The sequence below is a fragment of the Achroia grisella genome, unplaced genomic scaffold (assembly GCF_030625045.1).
Source record: "Achroia grisella isolate CSIRO2021 unplaced genomic scaffold, CSIRO_AGI_Agris_v1 utg1295, whole genome shotgun sequence".
NCBI classification, from domain to species: domain Eukaryota; kingdom Metazoa; phylum Arthropoda; class Insecta; order Lepidoptera; family Pyralidae; genus Achroia; species Achroia grisella.
In genome coordinates, this window is record NW_026712613.1 from 1,192,582 (window position 1) to 1,220,432 (window position 27,851).

At 34.8% G+C, this 27,851-nt stretch overlaps 4 protein-coding genes across 4 annotated transcripts; 1 reads left to right on the plus strand and 3 right to left on the minus strand.

The window, feature by feature from the left end:
• Positions 1-61: 61 nt before the first annotated feature.
• Positions 62-3,645, plus strand: LOC131855056 (uncharacterized). The gene is made up of 4 exons (XM_059206268.1): positions 62-265; positions 808-953; positions 2,057-2,207; positions 3,520-3,645. The coding sequence occupies exons 1-4, from the start codon at positions 62-64 to the stop codon at positions 3,643-3,645; spliced, it is 627 nt and encodes a 208-aa protein (XP_059062251.1).
• A 280-nt stretch (positions 3,646-3,925) lies between these two features.
• LOC131855032 (serine/threonine-protein kinase RIO2) lies at positions 3,926-10,562 on the minus strand. The gene is made up of 8 exons (XM_059206244.1): positions 10,419-10,562; positions 10,190-10,331; positions 9,378-9,546; positions 8,043-8,252; positions 6,994-7,185; positions 5,586-5,757; positions 4,704-4,820; positions 3,926-4,349 (listed from the first exon to the last, which is right to left on the minus strand). The coding sequence occupies exons 1-8, from the start codon at positions 10,482-10,484 to the stop codon at positions 3,927-3,929; spliced, it is 1,491 nt and encodes a 496-aa protein (XP_059062227.1). The 5' UTR covers positions 10,485-10,562; the 3' UTR covers position 3,926.
• Positions 10,563-11,254: 692 nt separating this feature from the next.
• LOC131855074 (sorbitol dehydrogenase-like) lies at positions 11,255-15,803 on the minus strand. Its single transcript, XM_059206291.1, has 8 exons — positions 15,695-15,803; positions 15,237-15,270; positions 14,366-14,499; positions 13,935-14,125; positions 13,206-13,390; positions 12,430-12,608; positions 11,888-12,009; positions 11,255-11,405 (listed from the first exon to the last, which is right to left on the minus strand). Exons 1-8 carry the CDS (start codon positions 15,743-15,745, stop codon positions 11,255-11,257), a joined length of 1,047 nt encoding a protein of 348 aa, XP_059062274.1. The 5' UTR covers positions 15,746-15,803.
• Positions 15,804-17,840: 2,037 nt separating this feature from the next.
• On the minus strand, positions 17,841-27,638 carry LOC131855073 (sorbitol dehydrogenase-like). Its single transcript, XM_059206290.1, has 8 exons — positions 27,528-27,638; positions 26,505-26,538; positions 24,635-24,768; positions 23,190-23,380; positions 22,279-22,463; positions 20,794-20,972; positions 19,740-19,861; positions 17,841-18,577 (listed from the first exon to the last, which is right to left on the minus strand). The coding sequence occupies exons 1-8, from the start codon at positions 27,579-27,581 to the stop codon at positions 18,400-18,402; spliced, it is 1,077 nt and encodes a 358-aa protein (XP_059062273.1). The 5' UTR covers positions 27,582-27,638; the 3' UTR covers positions 17,841-18,399.
• Between the last annotated feature and the right edge of the window lie 213 nt (positions 27,639-27,851).

The following is a 27,851-nucleotide window of genomic DNA, read 5'->3' on the forward strand; positions in this document are numbered from 1 at the left end:
GCCCTCAAACACCATTGATAACAGTGCGTGCGAAATGTTATTTAAATTACATATTTATGTAATGTTTGTATGCTTTGTATCGAGCAAAACTGACAGTAATTTCTCGCCTACCAACTTATTAACGACCCGGGTCGGACCCTGTCCCGATGTTGGGAATACAGTGGTCTCAGTTTCTGAAATGAGTTTGAGTACGAGGCTCCACGACTCGTCATTGAGTGGCGAAGTGAATATTTCACGAAATATTGAAGATGGTTGGACAGTGAAGGTATTGTTTTTAAATTATTGTATACAAGAGGTTACTCAGCAAGGATATACTAAGTGTTATATATATATTTAGATAGGTATAGAATTGTATTACAGCGATTGCTCTAGATCTGACGGCCGCTTACAATTAATAAATCGTGTGCTTATAGCAGTCATTTGTTTCACTTGTGTCCTATAATACTCAACACTAAGCTGCAAAGAATGAAAGTACTCATGGTAACGAACAACTTTTGTTCTACAACTTTCACCAAAACCATATTATTTGAGATGTAGTTTAATAAAAAAATAAAAGTACGTAGATACATAAACAACTATCAAAAAGTCTTGTACTTTAGGATAACCAGTGCTCATTCCCTATAACAATAGAGTGACAAGGAAAATATATTTATTATTGAGCAGTATTAATTCTTGATAAAAAATTATTAATTTGTATAAAATATACAATATATATAACAAATTCTACGAATACCTGCGTTTTATCTCTCGTATCAGTCTACGATTATATACTAAAAAAGAAAGAAAGCTAAGAATGACGGTTTCCAGGCGCTGATGCAGAAATGTCAGGACATCCGTAACTTGGACACGTGTGACTATTTGAAGTCGTTTCCGGTGATAAAGGACGGCTGCAACCATAACGACGCTGACAGAGTGGAGTTTTATACATTGCTCTTCAACCGATCTCGACCAAGGTGCATTTTAAGACTTAATTTCCCTTTCATAGCATACTATAATATGGTACAACTATGTATTAGGTGTGACGGCCTCATAGCCTAGTGGTTTAGCACGTTGTTTTACTTCCGATGGTCGCGGGTTCGATTCCTTGCACGGTACAATCAATTTTATTCATGAGTATGATTGTTTCGGTCTGAATGTTTTCTATGTACATTTATTGTGCATGTTTTTAAAAAAAAGCTAAGTATTTATATCAGTTTTCTAGTACCCCTAATATAAGCACTGCTTACCTTGGCACTAGATGACGTGTGATTTCTCCAGGGTATTATTATTATCGTTCTAGATAAGAGAATCGTGAGTTTGAATCCTGCCAACACCAAAAATCGTTGTCAATTTATACATCTTAGACCTACAATGAGATTCACTGGCAGTTTTGTATATTCTTTTATCCACATTTAAAATAGACATATTGTTTTTATATAAACTTGCACTCTGCTATATTAAACTAAACTTTTTCTATCATTACTGATTGCTATGTCTGTCTGTCTGTCCTGTACACATACTGCATAATTATGTTATTCGCGCTCCCAGCCGTATACAGACCTGTATCTTGGGGACTACTGAAAATTATATTAGAAATTAAAAAATATTGTAGTAAATAAATAAAAAGTATAAAAAACTGAGAATTAAAATATCAAAATTAATCGATGACACTATACTAGGCTTCCCCTCTGCCACGCTGGAGTCAAATGTACCCAGCTGAATGTGGATATGTTATTTTTGCGTTTACAATTATGTCGACAGTTGACAATGCCTCTAGTCTAGTCACTCCATTTGAGATAACAGTTGTGAAAATTTGTAACAAGGTAACTTTGTTGACAGGAGGGAAGTGGATTGTTAACAATGTGGACTCATGACCCCATTACTAGCAATGTACTATGTCAGGTCGACCTCCACGCGGTTCCCCCTGAAAACCAACGTGATAAATTCCTGGTGAATTTGTCACGATGGGCTAACTGACCTGACCTCATGTTCATCTTATCATCCTCCACTGGTGCCCCGCCAGCGCAGGCGGTTGCTCTATTCGATTATCATCCATAAAAAAAAACTTTGTCGACAGCATTTCATGTCCAATAAAGGCGGGTATTTACAACATAACGGACTACCCTATATTTAATCAAGATAATTACTTAGCCGTGTCAGAGGCGAAGATTTCCACCAGCATCTTTGGGTACACGTTCCGTTTGGAGGGGTTCAGCAAGTCAATAAAGGTTCTTATATAATAATATTAAATTATATTTTGTAATTTTTTTATAGTATTCAACTACAAACAAACTAGCTTTTGGCTCACCTGTTGGTAAGTGATAATTGCTGCCCATAATCACCCGCAACGTCAGGGGAATTGGAATGGCAAGCAATCAGTCGATAAATCTGATGGTTAGTGGTATCCGTCGCCTATATACATCAACAGCACTACGGACACTAGCGTATGTAGTTTTTTTTTCTCCTTTTATTTGTTTCGCTGTTTTTTTTAACGTATATATTTTGATTTATTTTAAATCTTAGGCTCCCGCTGCGATTTGATACAGGGGAAGTTTTCACTGTAGGGATATATAATACATATTTTCTTAATTACACATATATTATACATAAAATATTATATTAAAGTATATAATAGATTTAATACTTAAATATAAAATTTAATCATAAAAAGTTTTCGCTTGTATGTAGTGTACACTTATGTATGTAGTTTGCAACTGCGTTATAAACTAAAGGCACTATCATTTTCTTAATTGGATGGCCTCTTGATACATTCGTACATACACAGGGCAGGGTAAATAAACATGCACCAATAATACATAGAATTTATAATAAGTCCTATGAAAATATCAATATATAGGTAGGTATTTTGACCGATTTCCTTAGACCAAAATGGCGTACACATTAAAATTTGAGCGAACAAAAAAAAAACTACTCGTACCGAAGTCTTAAAATCTGAGTCTTAAACCTAAGCCTTAAAACTACCGGTGTAATAATAATTTTAAAAAAATTCGCCAAGTGTGGCACTACGTTTAGCAAGTTTTTCTTTTTTGGGGATGATAATGAAATGTTGCACCCCCCTGCGTACGGTTTACGCTGGCGGGGCACCAGCGGAGGATGATAAGATGAGTATGAAGGTCAGGTCAGTTAGCCCATCGTGACAAATTCACTAGGAATTTATATAACGATGGTTTCCAGGGGGAACCGCGTGGAGGTCAAACTGACATGGTACATTGCTAGCGATAAGATCATCAATCCACATTACTAACAATCCCCTTTCCCCCACGTTTAGCAAGTTAGGTTCAGCAGTTTAAGTGTACTCGCCCTAGGCTTTAAGGTTGTTGCTCCCGGAGTTGATGCAAGGGCAAAGGGGTTCACCTTCACCTCCTTAGGCGGGTGGAGATGACCAGTGAGTCAGGGTGTAGTAGTATGTATACTACTGGAGGTAGTAGGTTATGTCTACAGACGAGCGTTGCCACTTCCATAGGTGGATTATCATGTTTACCATTTACATACATAAAATTATTCGTTAACTGTTTGTAGATGTTTTGCATAGAAGCTTACCTACAGTTGGTGTACATCAGGGAGCACAATTTTGACCACTTCCGTGACGTTACTACCGACGAGCCTTTCAGTGAAGAGGAGCGAGTGGGGAGTGACGAAAAGTGATTCTCAAGATATTTATCAAGAACACGCTATTAACGTTCTTCAAGGATAATATACAAATATTGAACTAGAGAAAAATATATATATATATATATATAATTTAACCTTCTTATGCGGGTAAAATGTCCCACTATTGTTATTTATTTATGATTATATGAAATTGATTTGAAAAAAATGTATCTATGTATTTATATCAGTAACGCAAGATCTGCATATCCAGAGTCAAAATAGCGTTGAAAAATAATCATAAAATAAAAAAAAACTAAATTATTATATACATTTATTTATTCATCCCATCCCCAGAGACCGTGACTTTCTCTAATCGTCTCCCTATTATCTCTCCTCGCTCTGGTCACCGCGCTCGCTTCTCCTTTAGCAACTGCTTTCTTCCTCTCCATCTTCTGACGGATCTCTAGATTTTTCTTCACCTGTTGCTTCACCACTTCAGGTGCTATCGTACTCGCCGACGTGTATGAGCGCATGGATCTAACATCTGATAGCGCCTTCTCTATCATGGCTAATCGGTACTTCTGCGAATTTCTGTCAAGCTCTGCGATATTCTCTTCTACTACAGGATTATGTCCTTCTGCTGGTACAAGATTGGGTATTTCTTCGTCTTTATCATCGCTTATATTTAGGTTTACGGTTTTATTTGTTATATGTTCAATATGTGATTTTTTTTCGTCACTGTTTATTGATGTATCGACCTGAAAAATTATATAATTTTAGTATACACTAACAATTCAATTAGTTTCTTTTAATTTATATATTTATTTAAGTCTCTGATAATAGTAAGTTACCGCATTCTTGTGATTATCTTTATTGAAGTTATTCTAATTATATTATATTTAATCAATTTTAAAATCACCATATTTCATTAGTAACATTCTCGTTACGATTACAGACAATATTATTAGGCTTAAATGCATTTTTTATATAATCAAGTATTACAATGAAATAACAGTGAAACCCGTATCAAAATATTCAGAAGTTAGTGGTGTAATAAATAGACAGACATAGATATAACTGTTTCATACCATTTAAAGAAGTAAATATATTACCTGTTGCCTCAAAGCAGCCAATTCTTCCTCCGTGTATTGTGTACTCCGTTCTGATTCCTCGTGTTCATTATCAGAGCTGCCTTCATCGTCGCTTACAGCCAGCACAATGCCCATTTCCTATAAATATATTCAATCAATGGAAGAGGCAAAGAAGCTCAGTGTCAATCAGGAAATAATACTCAACCAATAAGTAACCCATGTTGGTTACTCTTTATTAAGGCCAAGCAGATAAAGTCATGAGTGAAACTAGAAAATAGTAAAATTATCATCCATTAAAAATACATGTAAGAACATTTAAAATCTGTCTACAGCTTGTATTATGGGCACTAGACTCTAATAGAATACTTGAATACATTTACAAACATAATATACATAGATAACGGTTTGTACTGTGTAAGGAATGGAACCCGCGACAATCAGAAGTAAAGCGGCGTGCTAAATAGCTATACCACCGAGGTCGTCAAAATCAGTTTTCAAATGTGTCAAGTATTTTTTTGAGTTTATCCATTGCAAGTAAGAAATTATTTTTCGCCTTTTTTATACTACGATGGTGGCAAACAAGCATATCGTTTAATATCCTATCTGATGTTAAACGGTTACCGTAGCCTATGTACGCCTGAAACATCAGGTGTCACGTGCGCGTTGCCGACCCTTGAGAAACTTAATATACCCCACTCGAAAAATACCATGCTGTAGTTTCTCGACAGAACCTCGGCAGATTATTCATTCCACAATCTAAGTGTACGTGGGAGGAAGCTCCTCTGAAACCACACTGTCCGAGATCACTTAGATTCCAGTGTTTAGGGATGAAATCCCTGTCGATGGCGAGCGGTAAGATGGTAAAAGATAGCCGTGGGCATCATGTCGCAACAAAACCTTTACCTCAAGTAATTCGTCGTCGACATCCTTCGCCCGCTTGTACCCCGAGCAGGCGACCTCCGTGTCGAGTTCGTCCTCTCTCTCCAGGTCACTGAACTTCGGGTATGTTTCACTTTCGTATCCGAAACGTTTCTTGAAAAACTCACGGACACACTTCACGTCGCGATCGAAGTATCTGAAATACAAATGTAATATTTAAAGAAAATCAAGAACACATATCAGAAAAACAAATAATAGGGTAGGCCTCCCCCAAAGATCTCCACGACGATCGGTCCTGCGCTGCTCGCATCCAATGACTTCCAGCGATCGTGACCAGATCGTCGGTCCACCTTGCTGGAGGCCTTCCCACGCTGCGTCTTCCGGTCCGTGGTCGCCACTCGAGGACTTTACTGCCCCAACGGCCATCTGTTGGGCGTGTGGTGTCGCCGTAAGAATAGCACCACCCCCTCTCTTCCCGTGGGTGTCGTAAAAGGCGACTAAGGGATTCATCGACCAGTGGACGGGCAGCAGCGTTCTACTGAGTAACTACCATCACACTGCGATCGCCAACCCGCATGCCAAGCGTGGCGATTATGGCAATATCCCCCCAAAGAGATTATTATTTATACAAATAAATAAAATTGAGTTCGTATTTTAAAATTAATAGCTTTTCACTAAATGCATATGAAAGTACAACCGGCACTTATAATATATAAAACATTAATATTACATAACTTTGTCTATCTAGCTAATCTCTGAAACGGTTTGACCTATATTGACGGGACTTTCACTCGCAAATAGCTAATGTTATAAGGTACTCCTTATAACATTAGCTATCTGCGAGTGAAACTTTGTAAGTAAGTGAAGTAAATTAGGGTACTTAGTAGGGTATATTAGAAATTTTATTTATATTAATAAATAAAAATTCCATGTGGATGAACTCCCAGTTAACACTTACTTAATAATAATAACTCTTTATCCTGCACAAAGAAAACAATAGAAAAACAGTATGTAAGAAAGTAAAAACAAAAGGAGGTCTTATCACTATAAGCAATTTCTTATAGACATGGTAGGGTGAAGTTATGTACCTATACACATGTTTTTCCTTTTGCTCTATTAAATTTCAAATTACATTACATTACAGTAGTATTTATATCGAAAGATCAATAGTGAACTTCTGTCAATCAGTGCACCTAGAAAAGTAAATTTTATTCTATTTGCAAATAATGGTAACCAAAATCATGTAATTTTTGGTTCCCACAACCCCTAAAAGCAGTTCTATTCTTGAACCTATTGCACTAGTGGTTGTATTTACTGTACATATGTTGATTATAAAAAATTATATACACTATTATTAATTTATTTGGGTTCTTTTTCAAATTAGTCCAATAGTCTATAGTACACTGCCAGTAAAGATTTATGGTGAACTCACAACTCAGCATTGGGATGTGAAGTGGACACCATTTGTGGGAAGTCAATGATGATGGGGTGGCCGTCCTCGTTAATCATGATGTTGAACTCGTTGAAGTCGCCGTGTATGACGCCGCAGTTGCCGAGTCTGACGATGAGGTTCATCAGCTCGTCGTACAGAGCCTCGGGGTCGTCGACCGATGTCACGTGGGTCCTGAAACATAAATATATTTTGGTATTGTGGTACCTTTTTAATGGATACAGTTATATGCTATATCTATAGAGGTAAACTTTGTATAACAACTTGTATGTGGGACGACCTCTGTGGTCCAGTGGTTTAGCATAACGGGTTATGTCTCATAGCCGCGGGTTCAATTCATAGCACGGTGCAAACATTTGTATTCATGAGTATAATTGTTTGTATCGGCCTGGGTGTTTTCTATGTATATTATGTATATATTTATAAAAAAATATCTAATTATTTATATCAGATGTCTAGTGCCTATAACACAAGCTCTGCTTACCGTGGGACTAGATGGCGCTGTGTTAAATGTCCAGGTTTATTTATTTATTTACAAAAAAAAATGCATCTATGTATTTATATCAATTGTTTCCTACCCATAACAGGAGCTCTGCTCAGCTTTGTGAGTCATCCTAAAAATAGTATATTATTATAAATGTCGGCAATGGCATCTAGCGGTTTAGCCGATGGTCGCGGGTCCGATTCCTCGCATGGTACACACGGTATTTTTATTGTAAGATTGTTTGTATAGGTCTGCGATCTTTTTTTTTTATGTATTTGCAAAAAAAATTATATCTATGTATTTATATAAATTGTTTAGTACCCAAAACAGGCTCTGCTAAGCTTAGGACTGAGTTATTATTATTCTCAGTGAACCGTTTTTGACGTTTATTTTTTTATATCATAGCTTATAATATAGTTCCATATTTATAATAATATCTATATATATATTATAAATGCCAAGCGTTGCATTCTCCACAACATAGACAGCTGAAAGTACCTCTGATTATTCAATGGTGACAGTAGATTGTATGTTGTAGATAACTTACATTGGTCCTCCTCTCACCAGCTCCATCACAACACAATGTCGGTTGAAGTCTATTGGTTTTGGCACTGGGAAGTCTCTGTCGTGTAGTGCCTTCATGTAGGCAAACTCCTTCGTGGCTGAGATCCGGGACAGGTAGAGCCAGGAGGCACGGTTACGGTGCGCGTGATAGTCTCGCTTGCCTTTAATGTTCCGGAAACATGTTCGACCCAGTCTGGAAACATTTATTTATTTAATGGAATAGGTTTCAAGAAATTATGTAGTAGTATATAATACACAAATTTACATATAGATAGATAGATAGGTATATTGTTTATTTGTTTGTTACTAACCTATATATACATACATATAAATAAAATTGGAGTATCTGTTTGTAATGTTGAAATAACCGTTTTTTACAACATGCATATGAATTTTACATATGGTACATACACCAAAATAATATTTTTACAAATTTTGTGTCTGTCTGTTTGTTCCAGCTAATCTCTGTCCGATGCTAGCTAATGGCCCGCTAAAGGACCGATTTTGACGGGCCTTTTTTTGGCAGGTAGCTAATGTAATAAGGAGTAACTTAGGCTACTTTTATTTTAGAAAAATAAAGTTAAATTCCACTTGGACGAAGTCGCGGGAACAGCTAATATGTAATAAAAATGTCTGTCTGTACGTGGAAGATACCTTTATCTACATAATTTTACTTTTCCGGCTAATGTCTGAAATGGCTGGACCGATTTTGATGGGACTTTTACTGGCAGGCAGCTGATATAATAAGGAGTAACTTAGGCTACTTTTATTTAAGTTAAATTCCATGCGGACGAAGTCGCGGGTGCAGCTAGTATTATAATATATGTTAAACAAATATACATATACACTAGAAGAAAGAAATTTTTGAAATTGCTATTAAAAACAGTGCTAGATGCGAGTAGGGTAAAAATTTAGGGTTGTATGTATTTTTTAATGTTACATTATAAAAATAATTAAAAATTGGTCCAAATAATAAACAAAAGTTTGGAGTGGTGGTGGTTTCATACCCTAAATGATAACCCTTATCATTTAGGATATGAAAATAGATAGTAGTCGATTCTCAGTCCTACTGAATAAAATTTCACAAAAATCTGTCAAGCTGTTTGGGAGGAGTATAGTAACTAACATTGTGACATAAGAATTTTATAAAGATTTACATCATACTAAGTGAGTTTTACAGTTTCCCAACATGTTCACTTAGGATGGTTATACACACATCTTATTAATATTATAAATGCGAAAGTTTGTGAGTATGGATGCATGTTTGTTACTCTTTCACACAGAAACTACTAAACTGGAACTTCAAGGTTGCTATTACCTGTGCAGCTTTAAGCATAATGGGTTACGATCTTCATCAGCTACTGTGTAAATATTTGATTCCTTGCCAACTCCAATCTGATTACCGAATGAAGCAATAACTTTCCTGTTTGTGAGGGCTTTGAGTGCGAGGTAGTCATAACCACTGTTTGTGAGCCTATAACCATCATCTGAAGACAAATTAATTAACATGCTATTAACACATTAAAGACCGCATGCCCACCAGTGGGTCACTCTGCAATAAAGTAAATTTACATATTGGGACTGGGAGATCACCCGTGGGCTCTTTAATTGAAATATAGGGTTAAATAATATCTACCTTAAATTATTGTACACTAAAACATATTATAAAATTATATATGTAATTAAGAATAAAAAAAATCATATGTGAGAAATAACATTATTTTATGTGGTCTTTAACATGTTAAGAATTTATATTCTCCTCTGGATCTTCTTTTTCTTCTTTATTTTAAATGGCTGCCACCAGTTTTAATCTGTGATTTTGCCAATGTTATGGTTTCAGAGACCCTATAATTTTCTTTGAGATGTAACAACAAAAGACACATTGGAAATGACATTGGAGTCCAAAAAAAATTATGGAAAAGTAAAATTCCGTGTATATAACAATAATATATAGCCCATATGCCACTCTGGAATAACATACCAGTTACTTTTATAATTTCAAATTATGGAAGAATTTCTCAATCTGTGAAAAGGTTCCTGAATTTAAGTTCCTCATAACAAAAACCGCCCTCTCTCGTTATAATGTTAGTGTATTTATAAGATAACAGTGTGATATTTATATGTACTCACAGTGTTTTCCTCGTTCGTAGGTTAGGAGTCGATGTTTACACAATTCCTTCATTAATTTGTGAACTCCGCCATGTCGGAGATTGGCAATAGAGGCTACCAGCGCTCCGGGTACTAATTCATGATTTTTCATACCCATTTCCACCTGGAAAGGAAAGAAACGTTCTAAATGCAGATTATAACCTATATTGATATTAATCATTCAACTTTGTGTATTCAATAATTAACTTACCGCAGTTAGAACACGAAAGTCCTCACTGGTCAAGTACCGTAAAATAATAACGTCTAGTTTACCCATATTTGATTACAAATTAATAATATAATTCCTAAATCTTAACAAAACACAACATTTCAGCTGGCAAAAATTTTATAAAGAAAGCAGAGTTAAAAAAAAAAAATATAAATGTCATTCAGACAAACTACTGACAGCTTTATATTAACTGAATGACTTCCGCGCAAAATACCGATTTCATGAAAAACACGCAGATATTTAGGCTTTATGAGTGCAGTTCTCTTTGCCTTTGCTTTAAAGAACTACTTTTAAGATTAAAAAAATGTTATATTTTTTGTTTTGCTTATATATTGTACTTTAAAGGAAAGGCAAGAGAAACTGTGCCCAAACAGCTATGTGTACATATTTTAAATTTCTTAATTTATTTTTTATTTTTTGTGTGTGCATTTTACAATTACATTACCTCAATTCAATATTGAGGTAATGTAAATGTAAAATGCAAAAATTGTTCTTAAGTTTCTTAAGAATCCATAATGAGAGACTGGGATAATGGGACTAGGAAAATTTATAAGAATAAGTTTTCTGAATATTTAAATATATTTTTTTTATATAAAGTTCAAAACAAGTAAAAGATTGGGCGTTATTAAATTTGTTTTTTTTAATATCGAACTTAAAAACTGTATTCCGATCCAAAACCAAATCATGTGCATAAAAAAAGTTGCTAGAGTCTAAATTAAACAAAAATTGCCCAGTACAATGTTATGATGAGTAAATATTTCTTATTCTATTCTTAAATCCTACTTCGCAAGAAAAAAGCATAAATCGAATGTAACATTTTAATTGTTAGGATGTATAATAATTTTCATGGCGGCACCACTCTCGGCGAGTTCCAAGGCTTCTTTAGACTTGGCCAGCGGGAAATGGTGCGTGATGAATGCTTTCAAGTTGATGCTTCCGCTTGAAACCGCAGCCAGCGCTGCCGGGTACCTAGCGAAATATACCAACATTAACACCCTTCATAAAAACTAAAGTACATGATTATCGTCGTCGTCGATCTCTTATTGTATTAATTTACTGGTAAAGGCTTTAACAGAATAGCAGAAAGGGTGGACTCACTGCCCCCACTGAGTTAAAGACCGTTTTGTCTCCTTCATTGCTTTTAAATTTTATTATTGTATGGCCAAAAATTGTATTAGTTTTTGTTTGAGACAAATAAAGATGATGATGATGATGATTATTATTATTATTACTTTCTTCAATTATAATAAAATGTCAAAATACTCAATATTTTGACATTTTATTATAATTGAAGAAAGTCATATTAATATTTTTTCCGTACCGTCAAATTCAGTATACAGATTCATTTTTATTTATTTAAGTGTGTTTATTTACTTTGTGATATGAATCTGTTACAATTAAGAATTTTCCACAACTGCGTTACATAATATAGATATAGACTGTATACATACGTGTTACATATCCTGTAGGAACCTCTGATGTCCACTTCCCGCAACATCGCGTTAGAGAGTGGCAGCTCCACTGTCTTACCACCGATACCAACCACCACAACCACGCCACATGTTCTAGTAACCTGACGATTTACGTTAAATATTTTTAATTATGTTTATATCTCTCCCAGTCAACCTTTGGGATGACTGGGAGAGATGCTGCACCAATTCCCGCGTCCTTAAATCGTGACTGCTTTAGCGCTTTTTTATAATAATGAATTCCAAAATGGCGGACACCTAATGAATATCATGAAGCAATATTTGCTTTATGACATGCATTTTCGTATTCTGTGGCATAAAAACACGCGAATGTGAAATGACGTGAAAATACACGCTATCAAGTGAACAAAGAAAAAATAAAATACAATCACTCACGATTACGAGCGCTGGCTTTCCCGCGCTAAATCGCGCGCTCTTGATCTTGATCGCGCGTGAAAGAACGTGTTGTGTAAAGGCTTAATGGGCCTGACTTACATTATGGGCATTTTGTCCATCCCACTTACCAGTAACGCAACTCTCTGTGCGTTGGGGTAACCACAGGCGTCTATGGTGATATTAGGCCTACTACCCAGTATCGTAACAATCTTATCCACTGTTTGTTCGTCGGACCAATTCTTCTCAATACAGAGTGTGTAGTTAACACCCATACTCTTCGCCGTGTCTAAACGAGACTGCACCACATCTGAAAAAGTCTGCATTGTTATGTTTGTACTACTGGCAGAGTAGTATTTAACTTTTAGCTTGAAAGGTAATACTGTGGGAGTGAAATTACAAGTTACGAATGGACATAATAACTTAATCTTCAGGAAAAGTGACTACTCTTAGCCATGTATTTAGTGAGATATTTATAAAAGTATTTTAGATAATTTCGTTCACAGTTATATAAAAAAATCTTTAACAAAAACAGTTCACAGAAATTGTATTTTATTAGACAGCACTGTGAAGTGGATTTCAGGATTTCAAGAAATCACCAAGTTATTGAAAATAATTGGTAATAATATTTATTTCAGCCGCATATTCAGTTAAAATTTCATTTCGAAGTGTTTCCATCACTGGATCATCCATTATTCATAAATATAAAGAGATTCTATTCTATTCTATTCTATTCTATTCTATTCTATCCAGATTTGAAAGACTCTGTTACTGACCTATACTTACACTCAATAACTCACTACCAAGATACTACAGAGGACCAACAAATAAAGAAGCGACAACTCATCACAAATAACGGTACACTTGAGGAAATACCCGTGATGCTATATAAGATTGATTAAAATACCTGTTATCAGTATTTTGGTGGCTCCCATAGCTTTAGCAGTCAAGGCACATAGAACACCAATGGGCCCTGCCCCTAATATGACCACCTCCGACCCCAATCTGATGTCTGCCCTGTTGCACGCGTGAATAGCAATGGCAAGAGGTTGTATAGCCGCTCCCTCTTCCATCGATATATTATTTGGAAGTCTACATAAAAAGTAAAATACAAGTCATCAACAATTGAACTCTTGTATTGTTGCTTTTGAGGTAATCGCTCTCGGAATTGAATGCTGTGGTAAAGGGGATCGCCACGGGGCAACCACCTCTATTCTCCTCAAAAGAAGATCATATTGACATAATGTGAAATTACATGTTCCATGGAGAAGAACAGCCCTGGCCAACCAGGTTCCTATTACTTTCGCATTGAGTCTACTCAACATATAATTTAATGAATTTTAGCAGAATGGTCACGGATTCGTCTCCTCGCATGGTACAAAGTTTTGTAGTCATGAGTATGATTGTTTGTATCGATCTGGGTGTTTTCTATGTACTATATATTAAGTATGTATTTACAAAAAAAATATATATGTATTATATCAACTGTTGTCTAGTAACCATAACACAAACTCTGCTTAGCTTGACTTGATAGCGGTGCGAGAATTGTCCTGATGTTGAAATAATAATATCTCAGGACAATTCACATAGCGCCATCTAGTCCCAAGCTAAAAACTATTATCAAACTTTACATTACTTGTGCAAGAAGTGGGCCTCGTGTTTGTAGTAGCGGGTGAGATTCCCATGGGTGTGCGTGGTGCAGCAGTAGCGCGGCTGCGAGCACAGGTTGTACTTGCCCAGCTTGCACAGGTCACAGGTGCGGCACGGCTGTGTTGGCTCGATGGCCACTCGATCGCCTACCTTCAAATTCTCCACTTTGGCGCCAATCTGGATATTTTACAATAGGATTGGATTAAGTAGTCGGGAAACTATGGAGACGCACCAGAGAATTGACTACTTAGTTGTTATACTTGATGGCCTCGGTAGTCTAGCGGTTTAACACACCGCTTCCTTCTTCCGATGATCGCGGGTTCGATTCCTCGCACGGTGCAAACATTTGTAACATGGGTTTTTTACACATGATATGTATGTATTTACAAAAAAAATATCTACAGTCTTTAATCGTACCTTGATAACGACTCCGGCGCCCTCATGCCCCATGACCAGGGGTTGAATGACCTGCTCAGATCCGCATTTCCCGTCGGTATAAAACTTCACATCTGATCCGCAGATTCCCACGGAGTCTACCTTCACCAGCACCTCTGTACACATTTTTTACTGTAACTCTTTGAATGCAATAGGTACAACCTCACGTGATGAAAGACATGTGGTAGTAGAGAGCATCGACTTTGTCGTTCAACTTTTACATTATTCGTGTTAAAATAGTACCTTTAGAAATAGAAATAATCTTTATTCAAATAAACTCATTGCAGCACTTTTGAATAGTTATATTTTTGATTCTACCACCCATTCGCAATGCAGATTCATCAAAAGAAGAATGGGCAAGAAACTTGTGTGTTGCCCTTTTGAATAGATGTTTTTTGTATATATAAATAATTACAGTAAACATATTTAAATAATTTCATAACAAACCGCATCGGTGATCTAATGATTTAGCTCATAGCTTTAATTCCGATAGTCGCTTTCTTTCCGGGTTCTGACCCCTGATAAACATGTGTTGTATTCATCAGTTTTTTGTATCAGTCAGGTCGTGTCTGTGTTTTGTATGTATATTATTTATGCATTTATAAAAAATAAGTGTAGGTATTGTTTATCAGTTGATTATTACTCATAACTAGTCATAACACAGCTCTGCTTAGGTTGAGACTAGATGGCGCTGTGTGAACTGTTGAGATATTATTATATTGGGTTTCCCTACATAAATAATCTTTAGTTCATCCACTTGAGTATCATTTATGTGATAAAAATCTATTTTTGTACCAAAAATAATTGAAATTGTACATTTCTTGAAATTATGTAGATTGTTTCAGGCACATACCTATATCGTTTATATCCGGCATAGGCCATTGTACCTGAAAGAAAAAAAAGGTAAATAACTGCAATAATTACATCTTCTAGCATTTCTACTGCAGCCCCTGAATCCAGCTTCTACATGCCTCTTGAACATTAGTAATAAAAGCACAAAATGTCGTTAAACTTACTTTTCATCGATTTGTCTTATTAAATTACACCATCCAATTAAGATTTTTAAGTAATACATTAAACAAAATGCTACATATAATAGAATAAAAATAAACTTCATTTAAAGTAGGTACTTTTGAATAGATTTTTTTTTATTTTGTCGCTTATTCAGAAGAGCAGATTAAAACACTAAGAATGAGCAAGGTAAGGTGATATAAAAAAATTACGTACATAATTAGCAAAAACAACTAATAAATATCTTTTGACAATGACTTATTACTATTATTATTGTAATAAAAATTAATTATTACTTACCACCCTAAGATCACGGGGCCCATAAAGCACGGCGGCGTAGTTTTCCGTCATTGAAATTAATTAAAATATTTATGTATATATTACAGATTGAACAAATAATCAATGAATTGTTTTATAAGCGATATGATTGTTACGCGCGTGAGGGTTCAGATTGCATAATCATTTGACCTCTGCATGTAACTGATATAAAATTACATAAAAGTCTATCAAATATTTATAACTATAAGTAACCCTCGGATTCATTTGCCGCGGCGCCCGTTTATTAAACGATATAGCGGTCACACTCGTCCACCGACCAAACCCATCTCATTACCGACTGTGGATTGGTAGCAAATCAATCTTGTATATATTAACATACAAGCTGTGCCCGCGGTTTTACCTGCTTGAAATTTATGGCCTATATGTTATTTTGATATATAAGATATATTACTGTAAAGTTTCATCAAAATCCGTTCAGTAGTGTTTGCGTGAAAGAGTAACAAACATCCATTCGTACTTACAAACTTTTGCATTTGTAATATTACTAGCTGTGCCTGCGGTTTCACTCGCATTAAATTTATAGCCTATATGTTACTCTGATGTTATTACTGCAAAGTTTCATAAAAATTCGTTTAGTAGTTTTTGCGTGAAAGAGTAACAAACATCCATCGGTACTCACAAAATTTCGCGTTTATAATATTAGTAAGAAGTAAGGATTGTGTATGTAACTGTATTTTCGTGAGAGGAACATTAAACAATCCCCTACCCCCTCAATACGCCCATTTGATATGTCGTCAAATATTTTAATATATGTCCGCGTAGGTAGGTAATATTATACTTAAACAGTTTGGTTCAGAAAATGAAATAGAAATAGAAATAATCTTTATTCAAATAAACTCATTACAAGCACTTTTGAATAGTCATATTTCGATTCTACCACTCATTTGGAATGCAGATTCATTACAAGAAGAATGAGCAAGAAACTTGTGTGTTGCTCTTTTGAATAGATGTTTTTTTATGTAAATAATTACAGTATAACAAGTAAGAGGCATGCGATAAATCAACATATAAATCGCTACGCACTCATTATTAGTGTAATCAAATAATATTGTCAGCGCTATGAATTTTAAATTTTTCTACAAAAACACTATTTTCGTTAACGAACTCTTCAATTTTATAGTAAGCTTTTTTATTTGACATAGAAATCTTTTTTCTGGCAGATTTATAACAGACTCTGGTATTTTATTGTAAAACCTTACGCAATTGCCAAAAACGAATTACTAACTTTAGCCAAACGACATTTAGGTAAAATCAGTTTGTTATTGTTACGTAAGCTTTTATTAGTGCAATCACTAACTCTTTTGAGAACTGTCTATATTCTCCCTGGCATAGATGATATTTTCATAAATGTATTGAGAAGCAACGGTGAGGATATTTGATTCCTTAAAATGAAAGACATAATTGAAAAAATAATTTTATAATCTTTATTTTAATATGCAATAAATCATATTTACAATTTGTATATTGTATTTTAATTGGTATCATTAACAAATGATGCTCATAACTATATTGGTAGTTTATTTGTTCCGTCCTTCCTACTCTTTAATACGATAAATAATTTCTTATTTTAAGAAATCTTATACAGAACGCTAAATGGTAGTGAAATAAAAATGAGACAAAATAAACATAATTTCATGTTTATCTGATAATATATTGAACTAAATTACATATATAATATGAGTCTGTTACAAACAAATATTTTTTTATAATTTTACCCTGTTTGAAATTAAAAATATAGGCCTAGAGAAAGAAGATTCAACTTTATGTGCAAGTAATAGAATTTACTTTGAATGAACTTCAGGGTTTAATCAAGTAATGCCGTTTGCAGTAATTCTCAATTTGTAATGGATTTTAAAATATATCTACAGTTATACAATTGGTAGAAGCCATTTAGAAATTGCAGTAAATCGGCCATACAAAATTAAAATGAGAATTGTCAGCATTTATAGCATCAGCGTTACGTAATTTAGGCCGGATTTCACCAATCGCAGTATAAACTAAGTTCAAGGAAACTGAGTTCAGCGTAAACTAGTTTAAAGATCTACGTTGATCTCGTTTTACTTTAAATGAAATTCACCAGAATTATATAGATCGTGTTTACCAAAACCAAGTTTAGATTTTCATTCGTTTACAGTGTTACACGCTCATAAAATAATATTTGATGCAATGGGTAATTTAACTAAAATAGTTTTAAGAAATATTTGAAATTCAATCATGTGATAACTATACGTAAGTACGTAATAAGTACTGTTAACTATAAAATATATAGCAATAACCTTCAGCTATAAACACGGTAATATTTTACCTTTATTGAAGATTTTTTTATAGTTATTCTCGATAATTTATTGTCAAAAATTTGATTGATGACTATTTGACAAGTGACAGCTGCTTTAAATCGTTTAAGGTTTTCAAATTATCCGCAGGAAATCGGGCTTCAGAAAACTTAGCGAAAACTAAGTTCATATTGTAGCGGTGAAATGCAAAATGAAGTTTCACACTCGTTTAAACGTTTGAACTGAGTTCAGTTCGAAGTAAACGCGATTATTTTCTTTGGTGAAATTGGGCCTTAGTCTCTTAGTATATTTTTTTATACATTACATTCCATAATGTTAAAAAAGGTTATCTATAATTTGATATTTGAGTTGGAACTTTACTATAGCAAATCACTAGAACTTATTCGGGTTGTTAGCGTCTCTGGGTTGAACGTGAATCATGACTTTGATCCCTGTACCCCGGCGGGCGATCTCGTACGCTTCTAAGGTCTCCTCTATGTCGAAGTGGTGGCTCACCAGTGGTTTCACGTTCACTTGACCAGTCGCCACCATGGACAGCGCGATCGGGTACCTGTATTAATTTTTTTTTAATACCGAATAGTAATAATATAATAGAATTTGTGAATAATCGTCTGTGTTACCTACGTTTTTACGAAGCCTTGATCATTTAAGATGTGTTTCAGTCTTAAGGGATTCGGGAAGTCGTAGTGAAATTATGGATAAGAGGCATGCCTTCTTATTCCTCAGGAATACTAATGTATGAGTGGTCACAGTAGTCACATTAGAATGTTCTATTATTATTTTCACGACTTTGGTAGTTTAGCCGTTTAGCAAATCGCTTTACTATAAATGTTCGCAGGCTCGATTCCTCGCATAATGCAAACATTCGTATTCCTGTTTTGGTCTGGATGTTTTCTATGTATATTACATATGTATTTACAAAAAATATATATTCAAGTAGGTATTCTATCAGTTGTCCACTACCCATAACATCAATTCTGCTTAGCTCGGGACTATATGGCGCTGTGTGAATTGTCCTAGGTTATTATTATTATTATTAGATGGGCTGTCAGTTTGTTTCTCAAACCAAAAAGATTCTTCTAACAATAACAAACACTACAAAAGTAATTGCGAAATCGGTCTAGCCGTTCACGCGTGATGCCGTAACCAAAGATTCTGTTCGGTGACAAGTCAATACTAGGCTTCCAAGCTATATCGGAACATTATTGCCTGATGGTACCTCGTTTAGAGGGAGAACAATATACAATAAACAAGAGAATAACATTCGGAATTTGTTCACTATATGTAATATTATATTATCTGTGCTAATAGAGAAGGACATAACGCTTCTAGTAGTGATAGTCAGGTTTCTGCACTGAATATTTGTGGTCTCACACATGCTAATGGTAGCGGCATTAAACAAAATAAAAATAATCTCAGGACAATTTACACAGCATCACCTAGACCCAAGTTAAGCTAGCTAAAGCTTGTGTTATCGGTCATAGATAAATGTGAATCATTATACATCATACATAGATTTTTTTTCGTAAATACATTCATATTATACATACAAAACACCTAGACCGATACAAACAATCACTCATTTATATAAATTTTTGTCCGTGCGACGAACGGAACCTGCGACCATCGGTAGTAAGGCGGTGTGCCACATCGCTAGACCACAGGCCATCATAATATAATATAAATTAATTAAATGATAACTATATACTAACTCGTTGACGTATCTGAAGATACCCTTGATGTCGACTTCCCTGGCGACCGCCGCTGCCAGTGGTAGAGTCAATTCTGATGCTCCCATACCAACTATTACAACCGTACCACCAGACTTGGTCGCCTGTGAACATATTTTTAATATTAAAAAAAATATACAGGAGGTATATACACTAAATACCAATCACACGTTTGACTATTACGGTAAACTTTGCATATCTACAAACTGGGAATTTCTTTTTATCTGCGACGAAAAATTTACACTCGATCTGAATGTGTAGTTTTGTATTAATTAATTTAATTTAAACTCCTCATTTATCTCTAGAAAAACCGTTTATTTAGTAAATCTATTTTTAGTACACACTCAATGCTCTATGGGACCGGAGTCGCCATAGACTATATCCATATATTCTTTTAAGTCGTTTTTCACTAATACATTACATTACACACTGAATGGCTCCAAATCCAATAAGTATTCTACCGATTTTAGCTCAAATGGATTAGAGTTCAAATTCAACATTCTATATTTGTATAACACAAATTTTAGTATATGCCATGCCATATGCATAAAAATCCAATATGGGTGTAGATACAATAATGCTCGGAATTTGATCACTAATGAAGAAGGTCGTTACGCTTCTAGTAGCGGTGGTCAGGTTTCCGCACTGAGCATTTTTGGTCTTACACATTCTAATAGTAGCGTATAAATCAAATAAGGATTGAAATGGACTAACAGAAATTAACACTTAATATAATTAGAGAAAGGGGGGGGGGGAGGGGGTAGTGATTGGGTTTACGGAACCGATTTTAAAAATTCTTTTGGTGTTGGATAGTCCATTTATCGATGAAGGCTATCGGCATAACATCATCTTACCAATAAGAGCCTAGCTGCAATGAAAAATGTAGCAAAAAAACGAGGAAAAGGTCACGCAGAAGAAGTTTCACAGATTAAGTAGTAAAAAATAAATGATCTGAGAATTCTGAGACTTAAAAAGTGAGACAACTAAAAATACTTCAAAGAAATAATTTTAAGGAAATAATGAATATGAAACTGACCAGTAAAGACAATCGAGTGGTGGCCGATACACCGCACGCGTCAACAGAAACATCAGGGTGATTTCCAAGCAACTCGTGCACTTTCTTCACTAGGTCAGCCTCGTTGGAGTCCTGTTTGACCAGGAGGGTTGCGTCGGCGCCCATCTTCTTTGCGAAGTCTAACCGTGACTGAAGAACATCTGCAATAGACGATTGGATATCAAAAGATCAACATTTATATATGAATATATAAGGTGGGTGGACCATGAACGACTATGCTTTTTGTATGGCTAATTACCAAAAAGTCGTAATTCTAATAATTTACCTAATATTATAATTTATTATATTAGCATCATGTTCCATGGTCAACCTACCTATATGAATTTCGACTGTTGAAAACTCTAACAAAAATAAGAACTAAAACTTTTAAGTATTTTATTTTATAATTTTCAAATAGAGAACTATGTTTGTTGTGTGTTTTTTCTTCATACTATTTTATACCACTGATTATACAATAATATTCAAAATATTGTAAAATTTAATTACAAATACGATTCAGTACTTTTAATAGTTTTCTTGTATCATATCGGCCTCTTTGATCTCTAACAATTTTTTATTATTTCTTTCAATTATAGCGCGTTGTTACAAAATGGCATATAAATTTATACCATTCAGTTTGATATTTTAAAAACAGACATATATGGTCATAACATCCGAATGTAACATGGGCTTTAGATATTGTTTTACTATTTGAACAGCTTTGAAAAACAGGCTGAGCTTATTATTCACTCATAGTTTATTCCATGTGAGTATGTTGAACAATATTGTACCAAAGTATTATTGAAATGCGAGCCATTCGTCTGAACATCCAACATTCCAGCTATCGAAAGTGAGTGACATACAACACAGCAACACATTTCCCATTTTGCGAATCTTGTTATATGTATTTATTTAATTATGGATACGTATCTTGAGATGTCAACTGTTTGACCTTGTAAAGAAATAGCCAAATATAAATAAACTTCGGCATCACCAACAAAATCAGGTGCGACATTACATTCTGGCTCGAGATTTATTATACTCGTATAACTATAAAACGCGCGTCTAAAAAGATGACACATTCTTGAGAAAAGGTACTAATTACTTAATGGATTTATATTATTTTGTCTAATTCTGCTATCATTATCAAGTCAGACACTACAAATATTCAGACATCTATTCAGTTTGAAAACTTAAACACCATTATTGGAAACGTTACGACCTTCTTTATTGGTGATGAATTTCCGACCATTAGGTATTGAGTCTACACCCATATTGCGACACGTGTTTCGCCTCTGAACTAGGCATCATCAGGCATTGAATAGACTTCGGATATAACTTGGAAATCTAGTGTTGACCGTTCGACACTGTTTGGTCGCAGAGATTTAGCGTTGGTTAGGTTTCAAAATTGAATATTTGCGTTCTCACACATACTAATGGTAGCGTAATTAATAGATTAGAACATACCTGTAATGAGAACTTTGCTAGCACCCATAGCTTTGGCAGTTAATAATATCATGAGTCCTATTGGACCGGCACCGAGTACCAGTACGTTGTCTCCAGCAGTCACTTTTCCACGGCGGCAAGCGTGGACTCCAACTGACAAGGGCTCCAGAAGAGCGCCTTCTTCCATAGTAACATGATCGGGGAGTCTGTAATAATTTGTTTGCATCATGTTTAGGTGGAGGCCTTCCCACGCAGCGTGGGAAGGCCTCCAGCAAGGTGGACCGACGATCTGGTCAAGATCGCGGGAAGGCATTGGATACGAGCAGCGCAGGACCGATCGTCGTGGAGATCTTTGGGGAGGCCTATGTCCAGCAGTGGACGTCTTCCAGGCTGCGATGATGATGATGATGATGATGTTTAGGTTTTACCAGAAATTAAAATAGGTACCGCGCATATCCTATACTTTCTAACAGAAACATTTTATTTATTTCTAGACGTTGTCTAAAAGTTATAGTTAGAAACTTTTTTAATGATGATCATTTCTTTGTCTACGCTGCCGTGGCACCAGTGAGAGAGGATTCAAAGAGAAAGACTGGGGAATTCAAAAATAACTGTGTACTGGTGTACTGGACAGAATGACCCTATATTTCTAGCAATGAGATTTTATAAACTATTCTAAAGCTGTTGAAGTAGCTGGCCTTTACAGCTTGGTCGAAGGATGAGATGCTAGTGCATATAGCATTTCAAACTCGCGGAAGAACTTATGAAGCTTTTGCAGGCCAATTCCTACCTGATGGATATACGACTTTAGGCTGAGCATTTCTATCCTTTTTAATTAAATGAATACCTATAATGTTTATAGGCCATGTTTACCATTTTCCATCAGGTGGTTTATCATGTACGTTATTATTAGAGCTAGAAAGGTACTATACTTGTAACAGAAGTCTGCGGCATGCTTGTAATATCTGACGAGGTTCCCGTGTACCGGCGGCGTAGCGCAGAAGATGATGTCCGGACAAAGGTGGTAGCGTCCCGTCTTGCAGAACTCGCAGTACCGACACGGGACGCCAGGCTCAATTGCTACCCGATCGCCCACCTTCAAACTCTTCACTTTAGAGCCGAGCTGTAACATTGAAGCATTTGCTATAAAGTGAAATGGTCTTATTATTAAAAACACGATCGAATGAGGTTCACAAGAAATTATAATTCTTCTGAAACATGTAAATTAACGTTAGTCGCGAAACTTTGTGAGTATAGACGTTTCTTACTCTTTTACGCAAAAACTACTGAACGGATTTTGATGAAACTTTACAATAAAATAGCTTATGCATCGGAATAACACATAGATTATATTTTATATAGAAATTTAACGCGGGTGAAACCACGGGCACTGCTAGTTATGTTGTAATTTGAAGTTAAGAATTGTGTTCGTAAAGTAAAAGGATCTGAAATTAATTTTATTAACGTATTTGTCCAAGAATGAAAATCTGTTTTTACAATCTAGTGAGTTCGCTTTAGAAAATATGTTTTATTGTAAATTAAAGTTCATTCTAAATTACATAATATAACATAAGGTAATTAAATTTTAAATCTACTAAATACATAGAATCTAGAGAGTTCGCTTTTTAATAAAATGTCAATAAAATATGAAACTATTTTACTTTCAATATAATGTCTTTTACACACATATATCAATAGAGTATACTTAATTGCTGTAGTTTAAACATTGTATGATATGGATCATAGTTTTTATGGATCTGTTTTTGTGATTATTTCGCTCATAAAAACTAACTTTTACTACTGTAGTTTAGAACAGTCTTGTATTGACGTTACATCTGATTAAATACATATAATAACTTACAAATATAATAAACAGTGTATATATCTATATCAGTATATAATAATAACATGTAATATATTATGTAATCGTTGATAAGTATCTATTGACACAACATATTTTTTTTCAAGCACATTATAATTGATATTATTTTGCTGCAATTGTATAATTTGAACTTTATGATAAATTGATAGCCTTGTGCGTCTGTGCGTACTGACCAATAAATACGAGTACATAAGTATTTACTTATCAAATAATATTGGTAAACTATAGCTGATATCTTATGAGATGTTACCTACCTACGTTAAATCATAGAAAAAATATAGTTACCTAAACCTATTTTTTGTTTCATATTATGTTCAAATTACAATGACAGCCTCGGTGATCTAGTGGTTTAGCAGACCTCTGTTGATAATATTGGCTGGAAAGGTCATAGACAGTTTATATATATTTTTGACATTGATTCAAAACTTTTCTTACTTCTTTGCTTTCCATCTTTCTAACAACCTCTCCTCACCTCAGTCTCTACCGATGACTTACTTTTGCAACTACTCCGGAAGCCTCGTGCCCCATGATCATGGGCTCTTTGAGGACGAAGTGTCCGCAGTGACCGGTTTGCCAGTAGTGAACATCAGAGCCGCAGATTCCAACGCAGTCCATTCGCAGCAGAACCTCTGCACAGATAGAATATTGGATTAAAAATTAAAAAGTTAGTAGATTAAAAAATAATAATGGATGATTCGATTTGACCACAGATAATAAAAATTACGTACATAAAAAAAATAGTAAGGTTAAGATAAATAATAATGAAAGTTTTGAACAGCGTCATGGTCTCAATGAGAGATTACACTATGGGCAGACATCAATATCATTACATAGTATAAAGCAAAGTCGCTGTCGCAGTCTGTCCGTCCCTATGTATGCTTAAATCTTTAAAACTATGCAACGGAGTGATTCAAAAGGTAGGTTTATATATACAATAAATGTGCACGCGTGCGAATCCGGGCGAGTAGTTGTACGGTTATAATTTTTTTTTTTTACGAATTTTCGATGATAGAAAACAACAACTGATTGCCTGTGAGGAATAGAACTCGCGCCCAACGAAAGTAAGGGATACCCCTTACTTTCCTGGGTCGCGGGTACGCGTTTCGCAGATCGCGGTCGCTAAACCGCTTGAACAAGAGGTCTTTTCAGATAAAATTATACAAGATTGTACCTACAAGTTGACAATGCCTCTACCTACCTCATCTGGGATTATAGTCGTGAGCATATTTATTATTTGATAATTAATTTATTTTCCTTTACCATTCTATATTTTTTAATTCAAAATACTGATAGCTTGTTTACGAGTAGCGTGTATTTACGATATTGTGTAACTGGTGTTGATAACAAAAAAAACATGTTATTTATTACACCACTAGTTGAACCCGCGGCGACTTACGACAATACACAAGTGAAAACGTCACAAATTGGTTAAGCTGTTACTGATATTAGCGTGTACAAACAGACATAAATAAATCTTAATAATATTATAAACACGAAAGTTTGTGAGTATGGATGGATGTTTGTTACTCTTTCACGCAAAAACTACTGAATGGATTTTGATAAAACTTTACAGTTCAGTAATAACACATAGGCTGTAATTTAAAAAGATAAAATGTAAATTGAGTATGTGTAACCACAGATAGTATAATATTACATAGTGTAATGTAGACGAAGTTGCACGGGTCAACTAGTAAATAATAAAAAAATATCCCTGCACAATTAACACCCGCCATCAAGTCCCAAGGTAAGCAGAGCTTATGTTATGGGTACTAGAAAACTGATATAAACACTTATATTATATATATTATATATAGAAAACACCCAGACCGATACAAACACTCATATTCATGAATACATATATTTGCACCGAGCAAGGAATCAAACCCGCGACCATAAGAAATAAAGCGGTGCTAGACTGCTAAAAAAATAAATAAATAAATGCTAACAAACTTTGTTTTGAATTCTATTATGTAGATAAAGGTATCTTCCACGTACAGACAGACATTTTTATTACATACTACTGTTACTGTTCCCGCGACTTCCTCCGCGTGGAATTTTATTTTATTTTTCTAAAATAAAAGTAGCCTAAGTTATTCCTTATTACATTAGCTACCTGCCAAATAAAGGCCCGTCAAATTGGGTCCAGCCATTTCAGAGATTAGCTGGAACAAACAGACAGACAGACAGACAAAAATTGTAAAAAATGTTATTTGGTGTATGTACCGTAATTATATTCATATGCATGTAGTAAACAATGGTTATTTCAATATTACAAACAGACACTCCAATTTTATTTATATGTATAGATATCTATATAAATGCCACGTGAATGTTTGACATTATTTGAACAGGCTGACTTACTTACCATCGTCTGATATTTCTGGTATAGGTGTTTGTACCTGCGAATACAATGTTTGATTAGGAGTTTTATTCTTGTTAGTATAGAGCTCATTTCTATGTTGTTTGTTTATATAACACTACTATTATAAAAATATTCACGTTCATGTATAACATAATTATAAAATTTTCTGGTCACTCAAGTGTACCTCGCAAGTAATCATACCCGCGACCATCGGATGTAAACCGGTACACCACCGAAGCAAATACAGACAGTTGCGGATATACATATATCTTGATTAAAAAAAATAATCGTGTGCAGAAGCGGAGGCTTCGCTGAGGATCTTCTCTCTGCCTACCAGACAAGAGAATTAGCATAAAGGTAAAATGGAAAGTCGCGATCTTTAATTCAAAATGGAGACTTGCTCACATATTTAAAGATTTAAACCCCTACTAGAAAATAATTGTACGCGGTAAACAAGCGCGTAATATTTATTCTTTCTACTGAAGAACATAGCTGCTGTATGATTTTAAAACTTTCGTTTGCCTAAGTATATTGCAAAATTGGAAAACAACAACTTTATTGTTTATTTAATATTAATAATTTGAAATCTAAAATCGTGTTATATTTATTTTATTTTATATTAACTTTTGATCTAACAAAATGCATAATGGACTTATCTGTATGCAATTTCTTAATGACATCCCTATAATTCAAAGATCAATAGTAAAGAAACCAATACATGAAAGTTGTACGGCCCTGAAAACTAATGACTATTGTAGAATCGATAATAAAAACAGTGTTCTTGAAGTTACTGGCCAGAAATCAATTAAGTATTTAGTCATTACTATTCTAAATTTAAATAACAAAAAATATATATGAAAACACAGATAACAACAAAACACGAACATGAAAATCGAATAGAGAAGTAATAAAAATAGAACCGGCTTTTTAAAATTTCCATAGACAACGAGCGATCGTTTCAATAAAAAAAATATCTGTTTGTAAAGCGAATAGGTAGTTATGAATGGAAAATGTAGGAGTACTTGCCAATTTAAGATCCTTTGGTTTGTATAGAAGCGCGGTGAGGTTATCTTTAGACATGTTGACGTGTAGTGAGATCGATTGTACGGTCACAACTGTACTGTGAGTCGGTGTCGGCTCATCTGGCAGAATAAATCAACAAATGGTTCGGATATTCGCGTAATGAATGGACGTTGAACCAAATTGACATTACAAGGTGTATATATGTATATACAAGTGGTTTATAGTTGATAATGACCGAAGCCAGATCCATTTTTATGGACAATTAGAGATTCTTAAAAATTCACGTGTCACAGAGTTGGTTTCCATACTCTCCGAACGCTTTTACCG

Excerpts from the sequence above, each read along its gene's own strand:
- LOC131855032 (XM_059206244.1), bottom strand. The coding sequence starts at position 10,484 with ATGGGTAAACTAGACGTTATTATTTTACGGTACTTGACCAGTGAGGAC. Across the intron at positions 9,547-10,189 it reads CTACGAACGAGGAAAACACT|ATGATGGTTATAGGCTCACA; the intron begins GTGAGTACATAT and ends ATTTGTCTTCAG. Across the intron at positions 5,758-6,993 it reads TCACATCCCAATGCTGAGTT|ATACTTCGATCGCGACGTGA; the intron begins GTGAGTTCACCA and ends TTTGTATTTCAG.
- LOC131855056 (XM_059206268.1), top strand. The coding sequence starts at position 62 with ATGTTTGTATGCTTTGTATCGAGCAAAACTGACAGTAATTTCTCGCCT. Across the intron at positions 266-807 it reads AAGATGGTTGGACAGTGAAG|GCGCTGATGCAGAAATGTCA; the intron begins GTATTGTTTTTA and ends GACGGTTTCCAG. Across the intron at positions 2,208-3,519 it reads GGTTCAGCAAGTCAATAAAG|ATGTTTTGCATAGAAGCTTA; the intron begins GTTCTTATATAA and ends AACTGTTTGTAG.
- LOC131855074 (XM_059206291.1), bottom strand. The coding sequence starts at position 15,745 with ATGACGGAAAACTACGCCGCCGTGCTTTATGGGCCCCGTGATCTTAGG. Across the intron at positions 14,500-15,236 it reads GCCGGATATAAACGATATAG|AGGTGCTGGTGAAGGTAGAC; the intron begins GTATGTGCCTGA and ends AAATGTGTACAG. Across the intron at positions 13,391-13,934 it reads GAGGCCCACTTCTTGCACAA|ACTTCCAAATAATATATCGA; the intron begins GTAATGTAAAGT and ends CTTTTTATGTAG.
- LOC131855073 (XM_059206290.1), bottom strand. The coding sequence starts at position 27,581 with ATGTCTAAAGATAACCTCACCGCGCTTCTATACAAACCAAAGGATCTT. Across the intron at positions 24,769-26,504 it reads ACCAGAAATATCAGACGATG|AGGTTCTGCTGCGAATGGAC; the intron begins GTAAGTAAGTCA and ends CTATCTGTGCAG. Across the intron at positions 19,862-20,793 it reads CCACTCGATTGTCTTTACTG|GCGACCAAGTCTGGTGGTAC; the intron begins GTCAGTTTCATA and ends ATATGTTCACAG.